The sequence below is a fragment of the Rana temporaria genome, chromosome 9 (assembly GCF_905171775.1).
Source record: "Rana temporaria chromosome 9, aRanTem1.1, whole genome shotgun sequence".
NCBI lineage: Eukaryota > Metazoa > Chordata > Amphibia > Anura > Ranidae > Rana > Rana temporaria.
This window is the reverse complement of record NC_053497.1, coordinates 135807173-135825799: the sequence shown is the minus strand read 5'-3', so window position 1 is coordinate 135825799 and position 18627 is coordinate 135807173. Positions and strand designations below refer to the sequence as shown.

The following is an 18627-nucleotide window of genomic DNA, read 5'->3' as shown; positions in this document are numbered from 1 at the left end:
CTAACAGACCGATGACATATAGCCCTCGCTACCCACGCCAGGAGGACAACGAACAACGCTGCTTCCGGTGCAAACAGTTGGGTCACTTCAAGCAGAATTGCCCCATGAATGACAACACCAGGTCAAATTGGTCTCAACCTGGGTACCGCCCACCAGCAGCAGCCCATTGTGTAGACTCGGCTTGGGATCCCCAGGAGCTGGGTCAGGAAGAACCATTGGGCACCCCTTACGAAGCCCTCATGGTACAATCTGTTATTACGGACAACAGGGAACACCATTGTCAGCTGGTCATGGGCGACAGCCATGAGCCGGAGGGGCCTTGGAGGGAGCTGGGCAGAAAGAGGCACCGCCAGCTACCCTCCAAGAAGAAGAGGTCCTGGAAGTCATATAACCAGCGGACCTGGGAGGAGAAGAAGCGACTGGAGGAGATGGAATCGCAGCGGGCGCCCCAGATGCGGGCCGAGATGTTCGCCAAGGGCCCACCGGTGGCCCCTTACACCACCACCCAGTTCCTGATGATGAAGGACCACGTGGAAAGCCTGCAGGACATGAGCAAGCAGGATCTTATCCGTGAGTACATAGAGCTGGAGGAGTGCATAAGCCGCATGGAGGAGGAGAACAACCACCTGAGGTCACAGCGGGCTGACCCCCCCAGGCTCCATGAACTGGAAATGGAGCTGGAGAAGCTCAAAGAGGAGAACCGGCGGCTGCGGAGGGAGCAGGGGGTGGCTGACCTTATGGGGCTCTGAGTCCCCTCTCCCCCCCTCCCCCCCGGACTCTGAGCACCAGTGCTACAGCATTTCAACAAATATAACTTTTTCTTTTTATGAATCTCCTGTGATTGTCACTTCAGAGCCATAACCTGCCCCCTCCCATAGCGGGACACCTAGATGGCGGCGCACAGACCCATTCGCTGTCTTCACACTGACTTCTGGTGACTTTGCAGATCGCACAAAGACTTGGGGACTGACCGGCGTGTGATCTGACGACCCGGTGACATACCTGAGTCTGAAGCAGTTGCCAAGGGAGGTCAGTCATGCCAAACGGAGTTAACCTCGGACTAAAAGCTCTAAACCCGTCAACCCTACTGGACCAGGAAAGGTCCAACCGGATTTGCCGGAGCAGGGAGCAAAAGGGGGGCCATTGTGATACATTTGCCTATATGTCTCAGTGTACTGCTCCCTGCTAGCCATGTCTGTAGATGTAGAAAGGAATTTCATGTGTGATTCATTCCTCTGACAGGTTATTGACGTGCTAATGTCCCCTCACTATTCTAAAGGTTAATTGATCTATTGTGTTGTGTAAAGAAGATCTGTGTTTACCCTTAAAAGATGTGTATTGTATCATCAGGCTAAATGATTAGAGAAGTAGTATGTTAATTATTCTGATTGCTTCAGTGTATTAATTAACTCCCCTGATGTCTTTATCTAAAGAAACGTGTCTGCATGGTCGGCTCCGACTTGTCTCCTATAATCTGTATGGGAAACCCCACTGTGTGAGGGGGGCGTTCCTAACAGGCTGTAACCACATATAAGCTGAGTTTTTGTGTCAATAAAGTGTCTTGGTTCCAGCATCCAGTCTTGACTCATGTGTGGGGAATCCTGTGATGTTCTTGTATGGAGAGGAGGGAATGCTTGACGGGGATATCATACCGATACCGTCACAGTGGTATCTTCTAAAGCCCCGTACACACGGTTGGACTTTTGACCGGCCAAAATCACATCGGAATTCTGACGGAGTAAAAGAGAACATGTTCTCTGTGATGGACTTTTTACCTATATGCTTCAGTTTAATCCTCCCTGCTTGTTTAAGGCTGTTAATTGTAATTACTCTTCTGCAGCTAGCCCTGTTTCAAATGTTAATTGTTCTAGCCCTGTGTTTACTGGTTACTGTGATTAGATAAGTGGCTCATGTTAATTATGCTGATTGCTTCCTTGTGATAATTATCTCTCTATATGCGGAGCCGAACCGGCTAGCTACTGAGTAGTTCAAAGAAATATCTTTATTTCAAAGGAGCTGTATTGAAGACCCCCCACTGTGTGAGGGGGGGCGGAGATTTGTCATTGTAACAGTTGTAACCACATATAAGCTCTGGTTTCTTACGATTAAAACTCTGTGTTGTTCAAGCAGTAAGCTGGTCTCATGTGTGGCTTTCTGGGCGATTCCAGGGATATCCCTCCTCGTGGAATATTGGGGTGATTGTCGTTATGGGAAGAAGGGAACGTTGACGGGGATATCATACCGATACCGTCACATTCTCCATCTAAACTCTGACAGAATTCCTCGGAATTTCCGATGGAAAAAGTCAGATGGGGCATACACACGGTCGGAATTTCCGACGGAAAAAGTCTGTCTGACTTTTTCTATCAGAAATTCCCATTGTGTGTACGGGGCTTTATGAGATAAGTTCTTCCTCCACAGTGTCTCCTCTGTATTTCCCTCTTGAGACAAGTACCAGAAGCAGCGAATTGAGTTGACCTCTTCTCCATACCAATAGACATGATGCTTGGCTCAGGCAACCCAATAGATATTTATCTTCCTGGGATATCTTGGCTACACTTGGATATGAGGTGGTTCTCGGAGTACCTCCCTGCTGCAATCATCCTTCAGAAGTGTGTAGGCAAGCATGCATTGCGGTTGGCTGGAACGGGTGATGATCATTTATAGCTACAGCTGTCGGATAAGAGTGTGCATTCTGGTGACCCCCCCAAATGAAAAATTGCATGAAGTGCACCCCACCACCAAACTTGCACAACTCCTCACTCCCCAGATTCTATAGACCTCATACGTCCAAGAGAACTGGAAGCATGGAGCATCTTGAGGAACAATTATTTTTTTTCTTTTTTATAATCTGTTTCATTATTGTTTTGGGGGATTGCTATGTTTTATTAGATTTATTGTCCAAATTGGGCTTTAAAGTGGTTTAAAATTATACCCCATGTAGCTTTAGTGGTTCTTCAAAGCCTCCATAGAAGTTTATGGCAAAGCTCGCTTGAAGCCCCACCAAAGGCTAATCGAAGCTCCACCAAAGCCTCATGGAAGCCTCATCGAAGCACCAAGCAAAAGCAAGGTGTAAACAGGACTGTAAGCTTAACATTTTATTTGGTGACAAGTGGCTTTGACTGGCGTTTGACTTTAAAGGGGTTGTAAACCTTCCTGTTTGTTCACCTAATGCATCCTATGCATTAAGGTGAAAAAACATCCGATAAGTACCGGCCCCCCAGTTTACTTACCTGAGCCCTCAAAAGTTCCGCGTCTAGAACACGCTGGATTTCGGCCCGGTCTTCTTGGCTTTTCATTGGATGGATTGATGGCAGCGCAGCCATTGGCTCACGCTGCTGTCAATCAACTCCAACAACGCGGGCCGAGTCCGGCATTCGTGTCTATGGACGCAAATGCTGGACTCAGGAGCGCGCCCGCAAGGTAACCACCGTGGCAAAGCCCTTCACAGGGTGATTGTTTGATGTGGGGAGGAGCCGAGACAGCCGCCGAGGGACCCCAGAAGACGAGGATTGGGGCAACTTTGTGCAAAACGAGCTGCACAGTGGAGGGAAGTATGACATTTTTGTTTTTTAGTGTGTCCAAAGCCACGTTTTGAAGCAAGTGTAAACTAGCCCTAAGGGATTCCCTAATTTGCAGGGATTTCCTCTCACTTCCTGTTTAGCTATGGGACAGGAAGTGAAGGGAAATCTCTGCAATGAGATGGTAATTAAAGTATTTTTTTTATTTATCCAAAATGCAAAACAAGTTTGCCTTTTCGTTCTACTTTAAAACTCCCCTACAGGTCCACTTTAGGTGCTCATGGCCTGCGGTGGGAAGATAGGTCATTTGTCCCAAACATTAAAGCCCTAGCAGAGATGGTATCGGCTGGATCATATCTTTGTCTTTGTGACCTGTTTGTTTTTGCAGACACATAGCTGGGAGCTCAGTATGACTGATGTTCCCTGTCAAACGTCATTTAAATCACAGCCTTTGCTTCTATAGAAGAGCTCTGGGCCTGGCCGGGCCCTGATAAAAAATTTGTTTGCTATCGCCTGTGTACACTACCAGAGATGGCACCGGACTGAGGCGGATAAGTGTGGCGGCTGCCGCTAAAGGGGAGCGTGCCATGCAGCCGAGCACCTGTGTAGTTAGGCTGTGATAGAAGCAGCTACTCACCGTTTTACTGGCTTCACCTTTACTGTCATGAAACTATAATGTGTTTTCATTTCTGTTTGTTTTGTTCTCCATCCCTTATACTATTTTTTTGCTCTGAATCTTTAAGATTTCTCTTGGCAAGATCCATTATAAAGTCCAACTCCGGGCACAATAAACTTTCCAGACTTCAGGCAGTTAGTGGGGGAAATCACAATTTCTTCCCCTCCCTTCCCCCTTTTTTTCAAATATGCTACAAATGTTAAATTTTTTATTGCAGTTCAGTGAGTAAAATAAGTATTTGATCTCCTACCAACCAACAATAATTCTGTCTCTCACAGACTGGCTAAGGTATGTGCTCATGTGGTACACAGATTAGTCCTGGTAGTGTAAGAAGGTGTTCCTAACGACAACTGATTATGTGTATAAAAGACACCTGTCCACAGAATTTTTCTTCCATTCAAACCTCACCATCATGGGCAAGACCAATGAGCTGTCGAAGGATGTTGAGGACAAGATTGTAGACCTGCAAAAAGCTGGAATGGGCTACAAGATCAGAAGCTTTTCTCCACAAAGTAATAAGTCATGTTTTGCTTGGGGATCAAATACTTATTTTCTCTCCCTTCCTGATGTCTCTACAGAACAGGCAGGAAATCTTCCCAGTGGGGCAAAGATTGCATTTATAGGGTTGTCCCAATACCGACACTAGTATCAGGACCGATACCGAGAATTTGTGCGAGTACTTGTACTTGTACTCGCACAAATGCTCCCAATTCCTGACTCGATACTTGGCGGTGAGCGGACTTAGAGGGCGGGCGGCCTCAGTGGGGGGAGTGGGCGAGCGGATTCAGTGGGCGTAGAGGGCGGGCGGCATCAGTAAGCGGGGCGGTCACCGTCAGCTTGGACATTCCGACGCCCATCTTGGCACACCCTGCACTTGGCCACAGTAAGCCAGCAGCTGACATCTTGTTACACCCAGCCCATATAGTTTGGGCTGGGTGTAACAAGATGTCTGCTGATACTTACTGATACCGAGTGCATGGTGTACCAAGATGGGCGCTGCAGCATAGCATTTCAAAATACTTTCCTCATGTAATTTATTGCTGCATTACAGTGCCTGCCCATAAGTGCCAGCCACCTGTCAGTGCCCATAAGTGCCGCCTATCAGTGCCATCAGCACCACCTGTCAGTGCCAATGCCCATAGGTGCCACCTATCAGTGCCATCTATCAGTCCCCATCTGTCAGTGCCACCTATCAGTGCCCATCGATCAAACTGTCACATGGCATTAAAAAAAAAAGCATTGGTAATGGGTATCGGCGAGTACCTGGGGGGGGGGGGGGGGAAGTATCAGTCCTAAAAAAAGTGGTATCGGGACAACCCTAATATTTATGAAGTTTCTTTTTCAATCCAGTGAGAGTGCCGTCCAAGCTAATTTTAATTATGAAACTGATTCAAAGCAGAATTCATCCAATGCTTTTTGGAGGCCAAACACCCTTCCCCATAATCGGTACATAAGAACTTTGGCCTAAACAGACTTGGGTAAGCCGATTCCAAATAAATCTGCACTTTTCTGCTTTGAACAGTTTCAGGGGACAGATTGTGCCACTGTTGGTGAATGCAGCAAAGTCCTTTTTAATTGGATTTATTCTGCTATGAATGTTATTTAAAGCGGAGTTCCACCCAAAAGATGAACGTTCGCTCATTGGTCTCCTACATACCTGGCATTCAGGACCTTTCTAGGTCTCTGTCTATACTGGCTCTGTTGGAAGTAGGCCCTTTAGGGCAATTTGCGACATTGGATTTTATTTCTGCCTTGTGTCTAAAGCAGGCCATACACGGCCAAATTTCGAATAAATTTTCTTTTCAAAATCAGAAAGTTTGTTTTTGTTTTTTTTGTGATCCGATGATGCCACCATTGATTTTCGAAATTCGGCCAACAAAATATTCATGCTGCCGGGAATATTCGTTTCTCTCCGGGAATATTCGTTTCTTGCACATGCGTTTTTTTTTTCTATTACATTTCTTGCACGATTCTCCCATCATTGATCAGAAAATCGTTTGGTTTTCAAAAAATTTCCAACATCGGATTTCTCAAATTTGTTTGCCGCACGAAAATCGGCTGTTGCTGCAGCCCACTAACGGTGCGAAATTCGTACGAAAAATCTTTGATACGATTTTCGAAATTCAAACCGTGTATGGCCGCCTTTACTTGAGTTTGTGAAAATAAAGGAATATATTATGTACATCAAGTGCCAATATAAAACCACAGCGCTGTGAGAATAAATGAATATTCAAATCTAAATATATATACACAGGTGTACAATGTGATATCACAATTATAAGTGAGTAAACTTATAAACTTGTAAACATGCAAATAAGTGAAAAAAAGTTTGTGATGCTACAAAAAACGTGACGTATTCAAAAGGAAAGTTCATGTGACTTCAAAAATAGTTGATCCACTCTTCCAGGACTTCCACCACACCTCAGTGTTTACTTGAGTTTAACAAGCATGCCTTTAGCTCCAAAATATTCCTTTGATCTAGTGGATGGTCCAGTCCAGGCACTCAGGTGATGGAGAAACTTTAATGGCCTCTTGGTGTGCCTTAAAGACATGTTGTCCCTCCACCACACATTCCAAGCCTTGATCTTTAAATACTTTGCGGTCATTAAGCCATGCAAAGTTGACCATCTGTACCAACCATTCTGGTTTGTCAAGGAAGGAATTGGAAGGACACCCTACACACTCGATGATATTGTATGCATGTAGCAGGACGTATACTACAGAAGTGATGACTGCTGATGGACAAGAAGTTTGCTGACTTGAGTACTGTAATTTTATATAACCACCTCCCTTTTTTAAAGTGTATTTAAAGCCAAACTATATATATATTTTTAGTTTTGGATTGAGTAGGAAATGCTTTTGAGGAGTCGGTCTCATATTTCTGCCTTGACCGGTTTTGTTTTGGACCGTTGCCATCGTCGCTGATTAGATTTCTTACACTGGATTGCAGCATTGTACCATTTTGTAAATGTAGAGGAGTATTGACTTGTTTCTTGCCTTCATCTGTAGTGTAACCCGTCACTGTTTTATGAAGTTTTGATGGTCCCACTTATTTTTTTTTCTTCTCTTCTTTGTGACAGATGAAGATCTCTTTCAATGAGCAGAACATCCACACGATGTTTGAGTATCCGTCTGAGACCTCGCTTGTAGCAACTGCAGAAGAGGAGATAAATGATGCATCGGGCTCGGAATCGGAGGAGGAAGAAAAGACATCTGGTCTCTTTATCCCACGAGCAACTTTTGGAAGCAGTGGAACAACAAGTAACGGCCTACAGGCCAAATCAATCTCAGGTAATGTCACTCGTTATATTCTGAGTACCAATCACGAGTGGGCCTTCCTTCTGAGATCTAAAAACTGGAACCTGAATGAATGAATGCGGAGATCTGTGGACACTATAGTAGGCAATTTGGGGTTTTGAACAATTTTTAAAGTAAAGTACAGTTGATCCTCGGATTACGAGCAAAATCCGTTCCAGGAGAATGTTCATAATCTAAAGTACTTGCATATTAAAGCAAGTTTTTCCATTGAAGTCAATGGAAACTAAAATAATTTTGTTCCACATCGACTTCAATGGGACTCAATACCGAATGCGACCAGGGGCGACAGAGTGCCGAAAAGGCCCGAGGACACTTCGGCTTGTTTCCTGCACCCCTGTACCTCAGGCCAAATAAGGTACTGCAGGCCAATGTTTGGCTTTTCTCGGCTCCTGCGTCCCCGTACCTCAGACTAAATGAGGTACTGCTGGCCTATTTTTGGCTCTGCTCGGCTACTGCGCCCCGGTACTGCAGGCCTATTTGGCTTGAATTCTGCTCGTCTTGCGAGTCAACACTCGCAAACCGAGTCAGAATTTAAAAAAAATAAGTTGCTAGCAAATCAAAACGCTCTCAAACCAAGTTACTCTTAAACCGAGGTTCCACTGTATGTAGCTAAAACGTTTGCAGAAAATATGACTCTGCTGGTTTGTGAATCAGAATAAAGATTAGGGCCCGGATTCACGTAGGAGGGCGCCCATCCCAATTCATGGACGACTTACGCAAACAACGTAAAATACGACGCTGTTCCGACGTCCATACCCAACATGACTTACCCCTGCTTTATGAGGGGTAAAGTTACGCCGGTCATACGCCTTACGTAAACAGCGTATTTTAATACGCCGGGCGCAAGTACGTTTGTAAATCGGCGTATCTAGCTCATTTGCATATTCGACGCGGAAATATACGGAAGCGCCCCTAGCGGCCAGCGGAAATATGCCCACCAAGATACGACGGCGTAGGAGACTTGCGCCGCTCGTATCTTGGCAACAGTGAGGCGTATATGATTCTTTGCGAAGATACGACGACGCACATTCGGACTTACGACGGCGTACGTGGAGATACACCATCGTAAGTCCTTTGTGAATCCGGGCCCAGATATGCATTAGGGCTAAGGCTCCATTCACACTTGAGCGACTTGTCATGTAATCATTTAGCGTTTACTTTGCAGCGGAATAAAGAGGAAGTAAAACCCATCAGAGTTTACTTTCTCTAATGCCCGCGTACACACGATCGGAAAATCAGATTTTTTTTTCCCGACGGAATCGTGGCTCAAACTTGTGTTGCATACACACGGTCACACAAAATTCCGACCATCAAGAACACGGTGACGTACAACACTACAACAAGCCTAGAAAAATGAAGTTCAATGATTCCGAGCCCGCGTCAAATTGATTCCGAGTATGCGTAGGATTTTTGCGTGTCGGAATTGCATACAGACGATCTGAAATTTTCAACAAGAACTTTTCTTGTCGGAAAATTTGAGAACCAGCTCTCAAGTTTTTCTTGGCAGAAATTCAGACGGTGCCTAAACACGGTCGGAATTTCTGACCAAAAGCTCACATCAGACTTTTCTTGTTGGATTTTCCGATCGTGTGTACACGGCATTAGTTATAATTGTATTCCCCTTTATACCAGCCATGCAGATACACTAAAACTGGTGCATACAGAATCTGGTGCGGCTGTGAGCATATTAGCCAATCGGCTCCTGGGTTTTTATCGTCAAATCTTAATTGAACAGGCTGAAGTTAGACGCTGATTGGTTATTATGCACAGCTGCACCAGATTCTGAGTGAACCAGTTTTCGTAAATAACCCCCCTCACTGCATTCTCTGCAGAATGTCACATTTCTCAGCTGCTTGCAATTCTAATGGGCCTAGGCTGGCCACAGATTAGGCTGAATTCACACTTCTGCAGTGCGAATTCCAGCTCTGTTATCTCTGCAAAGAGATAACAGAGCTGTTCAGTGGTTCCTGTGTGTTGTAGCTGGGGATTTGCTGACCTGGGAGAGGGGGGGGGGGGAGTGTAGTGAGCAGGGAGAGAATTTCTGTTCAGAACGGAACATCTCTGCGAATCGGATGCATTCCCATAGATGATAATGTGCAGACAAATCGCAATGCCTAGAAACCGCACACGTTTTTTGGGCAATGCGCAGTGCGAATGCATCGCACATGTGTGAACCAGCCTCATTAAAAAGGATGTATTGAGCTGGAGCAGCCCATACTTGGATTGAAGTTCAGCCTATCACTGTTGAACCAGACATGTTTTGATCCATCTGTGGCCGGCTTTAGCAGGCAAACTCCTTTTGTTAGTTAAAGCTGGAGATGCACATGATAGATTTAATTAAATGTTTTCCGTTTTAGCCTGCAGGCTAAAATCTAACCAATTCCTTTATTCATGGAACACTTTAGATGGACTAATCTATCGCCACCCAATCCTTCGTCAAAATACACAAACATTACTAGCATCTGATCGGGTGCATACATTTTTGGGCCTACAGTTTTTTTGCTCAACTGCTCCTGGATTTCAGTTGACGGATGTCGGAAAGGGTCTGGCTAACAGGGCCAACCACTGAGGACCTGGACAATATTTTTTGTAATGGGTGTTAATATTTTCCTGAGCTACTAGCCAGGCCTCAAGGGTTACTCGCCACCAGTTGCCCTGCCCAACCCCTACCATGTCCCGCCCCTAGACACGCCCTCATAAATTATCTCATGAAATTACACTTAAATGTTTTATGCAGAATTAAATTATAAAAATAAATATTAGCAACAACTTTATCCGTGCCCAAAAATGCAGCCTGCCCATGTCTACCAATGCAGCATGTGTCCCCAGTGCAAGCCTACCTGTGCTGGGGAAGAGAGAGGAGAGGAGAGCCGCCGCCTGGTTGTTCAAAGCGCGGGGAACATAACAGCTTTCAATTCAATAGCTGTGTTCCCCGCAGCGAGCCGTCATATACAGACCCCCTCCCCTCCCTTGTCCGGGAAACTTTGATAGACAGATCGCCCGTCCAATCCTGGGATGGGTGATCTGTCTATCAAAGTGCCCGGACAAGGGGGAGGGGCTGTATACGACGGCGCGCGGCGGGGAACACAGCTATTGAATTGAAAGCTGTTATGTTCCCCGCTGTGTGTGTGTGTGTGTATATGTATGTATGTGTGTGTGTGTGTGTGTATATATATATATATATATATATATATATATATATATAATAATATAATTTGGCCCGGATTCACGTAACGCTTACGCCGACGTATCTCGAGATACGCCGCGTAAGTGTAAATGTGCGCCGTCGTATCTGTGCGCCGTGCCCACAGAACTAGATACGCCTGAAAATAGGCTTCCTACAACCGACGTAAGTTTCCTACGCCATCGTATCGTGGGCGCATATTTACGCTGCCCGCAAGGGGCGCTTCCATTGATTTACGATTCGAATATGCAAATGAGTGAGATATGCCGATTCACAAACGTACTTGCGCCCGGCGCATTAATCTACGTGGTTTACGTAGGTCGTACGCCTGACGTAAAGTTATTCCCCATCTGTGAAGGATGTCAGTGTAAATCTCCCTGCTTGGTTCATGTGTCACAAGCTATTGACATGTTAATGACCCGTCCTCAGCCAGCTCCCTAGTTCAAATGGTAATTGATTTATTGTGTGTGGGAAGGAGACCGGCCTTACTGTTTACAATGATTAGATAAGGGGCTCATGTTAATTATTCTGATTGCTTCATTGTGGTCAGGCTGTTACACCTAGTAATTAACTCCAGTGATGTCTTTATCTAAAGAAACATGTCTGCATGGTCGGCCCCGACTTGTCTCCTATAATCTGTATGGGAAACCCCACTGTGTGAGGGGGCGTTCCTAACAGGCTGTAACCACATATAAGCTGAGTTTTTGTGTCAATAAAGTGTCTTGTTCCAGCAGTAAGCTTGTCTCATGTGTGGCTTTCTGGGCGATTCCAGGGATATCCCTCCTCGTGGAATATTGGGGTGATTGTCGTTATGGGAAGAAGGGAACGTTGACGGGGATATCATACCGATACCGTCACAATTGGTTGGCAGCGGTGGGATTTTTCCCTTCTATTCCCCTTCACACCCGGATTCCAAGCAGACACTGGAAGAACTACTGGAAGTTCGTGGAAGGATTGCTAGCAACAAAACCAAGCGGGTCATCATAGCAGAATCAATGGAGCTAGACCAGGAGGACGGGACTGCAGCAACGCCAGCAGTACAAGAGATGGAGACACCAGTGATTCAGGAGGAGGAATCGCCAGCCAACAAGCTAATGAGAGAGAAGCTAGCGTGGTTCGGCCCGAACCCAACGCCAGATGTGGTACTGAAAGTGATGGACATGTTAGTAAACGCAGAGCTACAGAAGGATAAACAAATAAGGGACGCAGAGCTACAGTTAAAACTGGCAGCAGTCCAACAAGCAGCCGCACCTTCTACGAACAGTGAGTACAGCACAGCAGACGCAAGGAAGATTCCGTTTAGCGCTTTTAAAACTTTTGATGAAAAGGACTGTGAGATTGATAACTTCCTGGCGGATTTTGAGCGACAATGTAACCTGCACCGAATAGCTAGAGGAGACTGGGTTGCAATATTGTCAGGCAAACTGTCAGGCAAAGCTTCTGATGCTTTCCGGACCGTGCCAGATCAGGATATTCATAGCTACGCCCGGGTTAAAGAAGTGCTCCTGGCTCGTTATGCAGTAACCCCAGAGTCCCACCGACAGAAGTTCAGGGACTCACGCAAAACCACGAAAGACTCTTATGCGGAATGGGCATGCCAATTGTCCCGGTCGGCCTCTAACTGGGCTAACAGCAGCCAGGCCACCACCGCAGAGGACATTTTGCAACTAATGCTCCTGGAGCAATTTTACAATCACATCCAGACGGACGTCAAGGATTGGGTGAGAGATCGCAGGCCCATGACTCTACCAGAGGCCGCGAAGTTGGCGGATGAATATGCAGATACTCGCAAGACGAACCAGGTCACACCACAGGAACAACCTCCACCACAAACGGTGCCCTCACACCCACCAACCGCTAGATACCAACCTCCTAACAGACCGGTGACATCTAGCCCTCGCTATCATCGCCAGGAGGGCAACGAACAACGCTGCTTCCGGTGCAAACAGTTGGGTCACTTCAAGCAGAATTGCCCCATGAACGACAACACCAGGTCAAATTGGTCTCAACCTGGGTACCGCCCACCAGCCGCAGCCCATTGTGTAGACTCGGCTTGGGATCTCCAGGAGCTGGGTCCGGAAGAACCATTGGGCACCCCTTACGAAGCCCTCATGGTACAATCTGTTATTACGGACAACAGGGAACACCATTGTCAGCTGGTCATGGGCGACCGCCATGAGCCGGAGGGGCCTTGGAGGGAGCTGGGCAGAAAGAGGCACCGCCAGCTACCCTCCAAGAAGAAGAGGTCCTGGAAGTCATATAACCAGCGGACCTGGGAGGAGAAGAAGCGACTGGAGGAGATGGAATCGCAGCGGGCGCCCCAGATGCGGGCCGAGATGTTCGCCAAGGGCCCACCGGTGGCCCCTTACACCACCACCCAGTTCCTGATGATGAAGGACCACGTGGAGAGCCTGCAGGACATGAGCAAGCAGGATCTGATCCGTGAGTACATAGAGCTGGAGGAGTGCATAAGCCGCATGGAGGAGGAGAACAACCACCTGAGGTCACAGCGGGCTGACCCCCCCAGGCTCCATGAACTGGAGATGGAGCTGGAGAAGCTCAAAGAGGAGAACCGGCGGCTGCGGAGGGAGCAGGGGGTGGCTGACCTTATGGGGCTCTGAGTCCCCTCCCCCCCCCCCCCGGACTCTGAGCACCAGTGCTACAGCATTTCAACAAATATAACTTTTTCTTTTTATGAATCTCCTGTGATTGTCACTTGAGACGCCATAACCTGCCCCCTCCCATAGCGGGACACCTAGACGGCGGCGCACAGACCCATTCGCTGTCTTCACACTGACTTCTGGTGACTTTGCAGATCGCACAAAGACTTGGGGACTGACCGGCGTGTGATCTGACGACCCGGTAGCATACCTGAGTCGGAAGCAGTTACCAATGGAGGTCAGTCACGCCAAACGGAGTTAACCTCGGACTAAAAGCTCTGAACCCGTCAACCCTACTGGACCAGGGAAGGTCCAACCGGGTTTGCCGGAGCAGGGAGAAAAAGGGGGGCCATTGTGAAGGATGTCAGTGTAAATCTCCCTGCTTGGTTCATGTGTCACAAGCTATTGACATGTTAATGACCCGTCCTCAGCCAGCTCCCTAGTTCAAATGGTAATTGATTTATTGTGTGTGGGAAGGAGACCGGCCTTACTGTTTACAATGATTAGATAAGGGGCTCATGTTAATTATTCTGATTGCTTCATTGTGGTCAGGCTGTTACACCTAGTAATTAACTCCAGTGATGTCTTTATCTAAAGAAACATGTCTGCATGGTCGGCCCCGACTTGTCTCCTATAATCTGTATGGGAAACCCCACTGTGTGAGGGGGCGTTCCTAACAGGCTGTAACCACATATAAGCTGAGTTTTTGTGTCAATAAAGTGTCTTGTTCCAGCAGTAAGCTTGTCTCATGTGTGGCTTTCTGGGCGATTCCAGGGATATCCCTCCTCGTGGAATATTGGGGTGATTGTCGTTATGGGAAGAAGGGAACGTTGACGGGGATATCATACCGATACCGTCACACCATCTATGAGGCGCAACTCATGCAAAGGTATGGACCAGGGAACAGCTGTCGTATGTTTCGTCGTTTACGTAGTAGTACGTGAATAGGGATGGGCGTAGGTTATGTTCAAGTCGTAGGCAGTGATTCGACGTATCTTATGGAGTATTTCCGACGTGATTCTGAGCATGCGCACTGGGTTGCGTCCACAGGACGGCGCATTCGCCGTTCGTTCGGCACATCATTTGCATGGGGTCACGCTTCATTTAAATGGATCACGCCCACTTCCACCTATTTTGTGAATACAGTGCTCGCTGCTCTGCGCTACGTCTGCGTAGCGTATATTCACTACGCCGGCATAACTATGCACTGCTCTACGTGAATCCGGGCCATTCTCTCTCTCTTTATTTTTTTGGGGGGTTTTGTGTTTTTTAACTTCTGTTTTTTTATCGAATTTATCATGTTTGGTCTTTACATATGGAGACTGGGCTTCCAGCTTCGTAGAGCTTCATGTTTGTTGTGATTTTTTTGTCAAGGTTTGTCAAGGATGGTTGAAAATAACATAATCTGTAGGTGGCCTAACCTTTTATCTAGGACGCTATTCTGTAAAGTTGGCTATAGGCATCCAATAGTAATTGGAAGTGCAGCCAGTTGGCCAATGCATTACTAGGATTGGCTGCCTGACTGATTACTATGGGTGTTTGGAACGAGGGGGGGGAGTTTCGTTATCAAGAGTTGAAGCTTTGCCTGATAACAGTCTGGCATTTAGTCACAGAAGGGGCACTAAAAAGCTGCTGCCGGTGTATAGACCTCTGGTTGCCTGCATGTTATACCTGCCAGGACTTTGTTTTCTTAAAGTGACAGGGTCTCTTTAAAGAAGTCCTTCTTTGGCAAATGGCTGAACAGGGCTCTCACAGCTAATAAGTGACATGTAGAAACTTTTATAGAGGTGAGCTACGTCTACTGTACATGTACTGAGAATCCCAACAATAGTACATCCTCCCACATACATAGTATAGCGAGGTGAGGCTGGAGGGAGTGCTGAGTTAGCATCTATAAATGTCATATACAGGAACAGAAATATGACATGGTGGGTGGTGAACCTTGATCGATGTCACTTCTTCTTATTGTGTAATATATCCATTCAATAGGCGCCGCTAAGTGTTTGACATAGGTGTTACTCATAGGAAAAAAGACATAAAAGAAAACCAACCCAGAAACAAATAAAGTTTACCTCAAACCGTTAGTTTTGCAGCCTGTCCTGAGGGAAATACTGGGGCTGACATTACTGGCCACCTTTTGGAAGTGCTGACCCCCCCAGTACTTTGAGTCCCTGTCCTCAGACCAGAAAGGTTGGAGGCATTTAGCATTTTCGAAATTGGAGTTTAACAATGGCGGCCTCCAATTTTTCTTCCAGAGGAGTAGTTTACCTTGGTTGAGGTGTGGCCCAATACTGAGGATGCCGGCCCCTTAGTAACATGGAGGCCGGGATGAGAGGGATGCGCAGAAGAGGGGATGGGAGATGTTTTTGCGGTTTCACTGTTCTTCATAAACTGTAATGCCGGGTACACGCGATCGGACATTCCGACAACAAAATCGTGGCTCAAACTTGTCTTGCATACACACGGTCACACAAATGTTGTCGGAAAATCCAAACGTCAACAACCCGGTGACGTACAAGACGTACAACGAGCCAAGAAAAATTAAGTTCAATAGCCAGTGAGGCTCTTCTGCTTGATTCCGAGCATGCGTGGAATTTTGTGCATCGGAATTGTGTACACACGGAATTTCCAACAACAAGTTTTGTTGTCGGAATATTTGAGAACCAGCTCTCAAGTTTTTGTTGTTGGAAATTCCGACAGCAAATGTCCGATGGAGCCTACACATGGTCGGATTTTCCGACAACAAGCTCCCATCGAACATTTGTACGTGGCATTATTGTTAGGCCTTTACCAGATGTAACATTCCAGCAAATAGAATTGTAATGTAGAGGAAACTAGCATTCCGATGCAGACTTCTTTCTAGAGCAAAGATTTTCCAGAGCCCAAACACCTGCCACTGTCCTGGAGATCTGGTATGGTTCCCATATATTATACACTGCTAGGAAGTCATTGTCCGATTTCCTACATAACATTCTCCATAAAGACCATTGTGTATCGGGTACGGAGCCCTGCTTTGTACACTGTATGGGTCAGGTCAGCTCGCCATCAGCCATTCACTCTTCTACTGGAAAGGGTGTGGATGAGGAACCTGCAGACTCAGCTCTTCTGTTATTAAAGAAAACATTACGTAACGTATATTGTTCCTGTGATGTGACATGCCATCGTGTCTGGGTTCCTCTCCCCACGTTGCTGTGGACAGCTCACGTTCACCAGAGTGTCAGAACCCTTAATCATCCATCCGTTATCTCTTCCTAGTCACACTGACTCACTGCACAATGACAGCCTGGGCCAAATAACAGTAGCAGCAGCCTGGGGTGGGGGTGGGGTGGCAGTGATGTTGAACCTCTGTTTGTTTATATCCAGATTTTCCTATTGCAGGTCAAAGTCAAAACTCTGTGCCATGGTTATCTTTTACTGGGTGACCCTGGTAAAGGGCAGCCTACAATGGAAATACGTGTACATACACTGTTGTACCTACCTAAACATGTGTAATCTAATCCTTCTAGTCTGGTTATCCCTGTTATGTATTATGGCTATAAGAAAGCTGACTGTCCAGAGGAAATTTTGTACCACTGCCCCGCTTCTTGCCTGATCTGTGATCTACTAGGGACCATCACCACACTGGTATGCCCACAGCACACAGGCCATGTTTAAGGGAAGTGGCATTGGGCCTAAAGAGAAGGCAGAGCTCTGAATCGGCCAATTATCTGCAAATAATTATCTCCAAATCCGGTGATCTGCCAATATGGTTCCGGCTATCCAGATGGTTCCTGTGAGGACTGCGCAGGCGCAATCCTTGCCGACGGAAATCTCCGAACCTCGGCCAGCATCCAGGGCGACGTGGAATTTGAGGAAAGTGGCCAGTCGGCCTCAGGTCCTCGCTTCGCTCGGGCGGCTCGCTCGGCCTCCTGGCTCTTTTTTTTAACATCCTCCAATCCACCGGGATGTTAAGGAATGAGCCTGGATGCCGGCCGAGATTCGGAGATTTCCGTCGGCAAGGATTGCGCCTGCGCAGTCCTTACAGCAGGGGTGCCCAACTTTTTGAAGCGTGAGGGCCACTTCAGAGACTTGGTAACCGGTCGCGGGCCACAATCAATGATCGGATTGGAGGTAGTACACAAGTCGGTTTACATCTGCCACTCCTTAGAGGTGAAGGGAGGGTCCAGTTGGGTCGAACTGACCGCGTGAAAGGGGCCCAAGGCTGCTTTCACGCTGATGCGCTGTGGTTTACCTGCACCGCTTGTGCAACGCAGTGTACCTTTGGCTTTCCTGCACTTTGCAATAGACTTCAATTATATTCTGCAGATTTGGTGCACTTTCAGAAAGCTCACCAAACTCAGTGCAGGTAACCCGCAAGTGCACTGCTCTGCATCTGTGGATCAGTTTGAAAGCAGCCCAGTAACCAGTGCAGAACAGATATGCCCATATATACAGTGTGATTTTAGTGAAAAAACTGACCGGTAATAACAGTATTCTGTTCTATTCGTTCCCAGAGTAGGAGGTCACGGGCCACATCAGAGGGCTCCGCGGGCCACTGGATGGGCACCCCTGCCTTACAGGAACCATCTGGATAGGGGAACCATAACGACAAGTCACCGGCACACCAGGCCTTGCCATGGGGCTGTTGCATCCAGAAATTGACGGAACGGCACCTCCCACTCTCACCCTCCGCTCCCTCTGTCCCTTGTAAACACTTAGCCTTCTGTGTTTACAAGGAATAGCTTTGCTCTCAGTGGCTCCTGGATGTAGCAGATTTCTGCACACAATGACTGAGGGGCATGGAGGGGACAGATCTCCAGAATGAGAGAGAGAGAGAGAGAGAGAAAGAGAGAGAGAGAGAGAGAGAGAGAGAGAGAGAGAGAGAGAGAGAGAGAGAGAGAGAGAGAGAGAGAGAGAGAGAGAGAGAGAGAGAGAGAGAGAGAGAGAGAGAGAGAGAGAGAGAGAGAGAGAGAGAGAGAGAGAGAGAGAGAGAGAGAGAGAGAGAGAGAGAGAGAGATCCCTGTAAGGGGAGGCAGAGCTGCCTACATAGGTAGGTACTAGAGCCAAATACATGGGTTGTAGAGCCGCCTACACAGGGAGGTACTAGAGCCAAATACATGGGTTGTAGAGCCGCCTACTCAGGAAGGTACTAGAGCCAAATACATGGGTTGTAGAGCCGCCTACTCAGGAAGGTACTAGAGCCAAATACATGGGTTGTAGAGCCGCCTACTCAGGAAGGTACTAGAGCCAAATACATGGGTTGTAGAGCCGCCTACACAGGGAGGTACT

The 18627-nt window shown here is 47.1% G+C and overlaps 1 protein-coding gene across 1 annotated transcript in view; it reads left to right on the top strand.

Annotated features, from left to right (window-relative positions):
• Window positions 1–18627, top strand: part of TPRN (taperin) — a 103519-nt gene that overhangs the window by 77221 nt on the left and 7671 nt on the right. The window contains exon 2 of the mRNA XM_040324603.1: window positions 7278–7488. Within this exon, the coding sequence (XP_040180537.1) occupies window positions 7278–7488 (211 nt within the window). The remainder of the gene's footprint in view (window positions 1–7277; window positions 7489–18627) is intronic.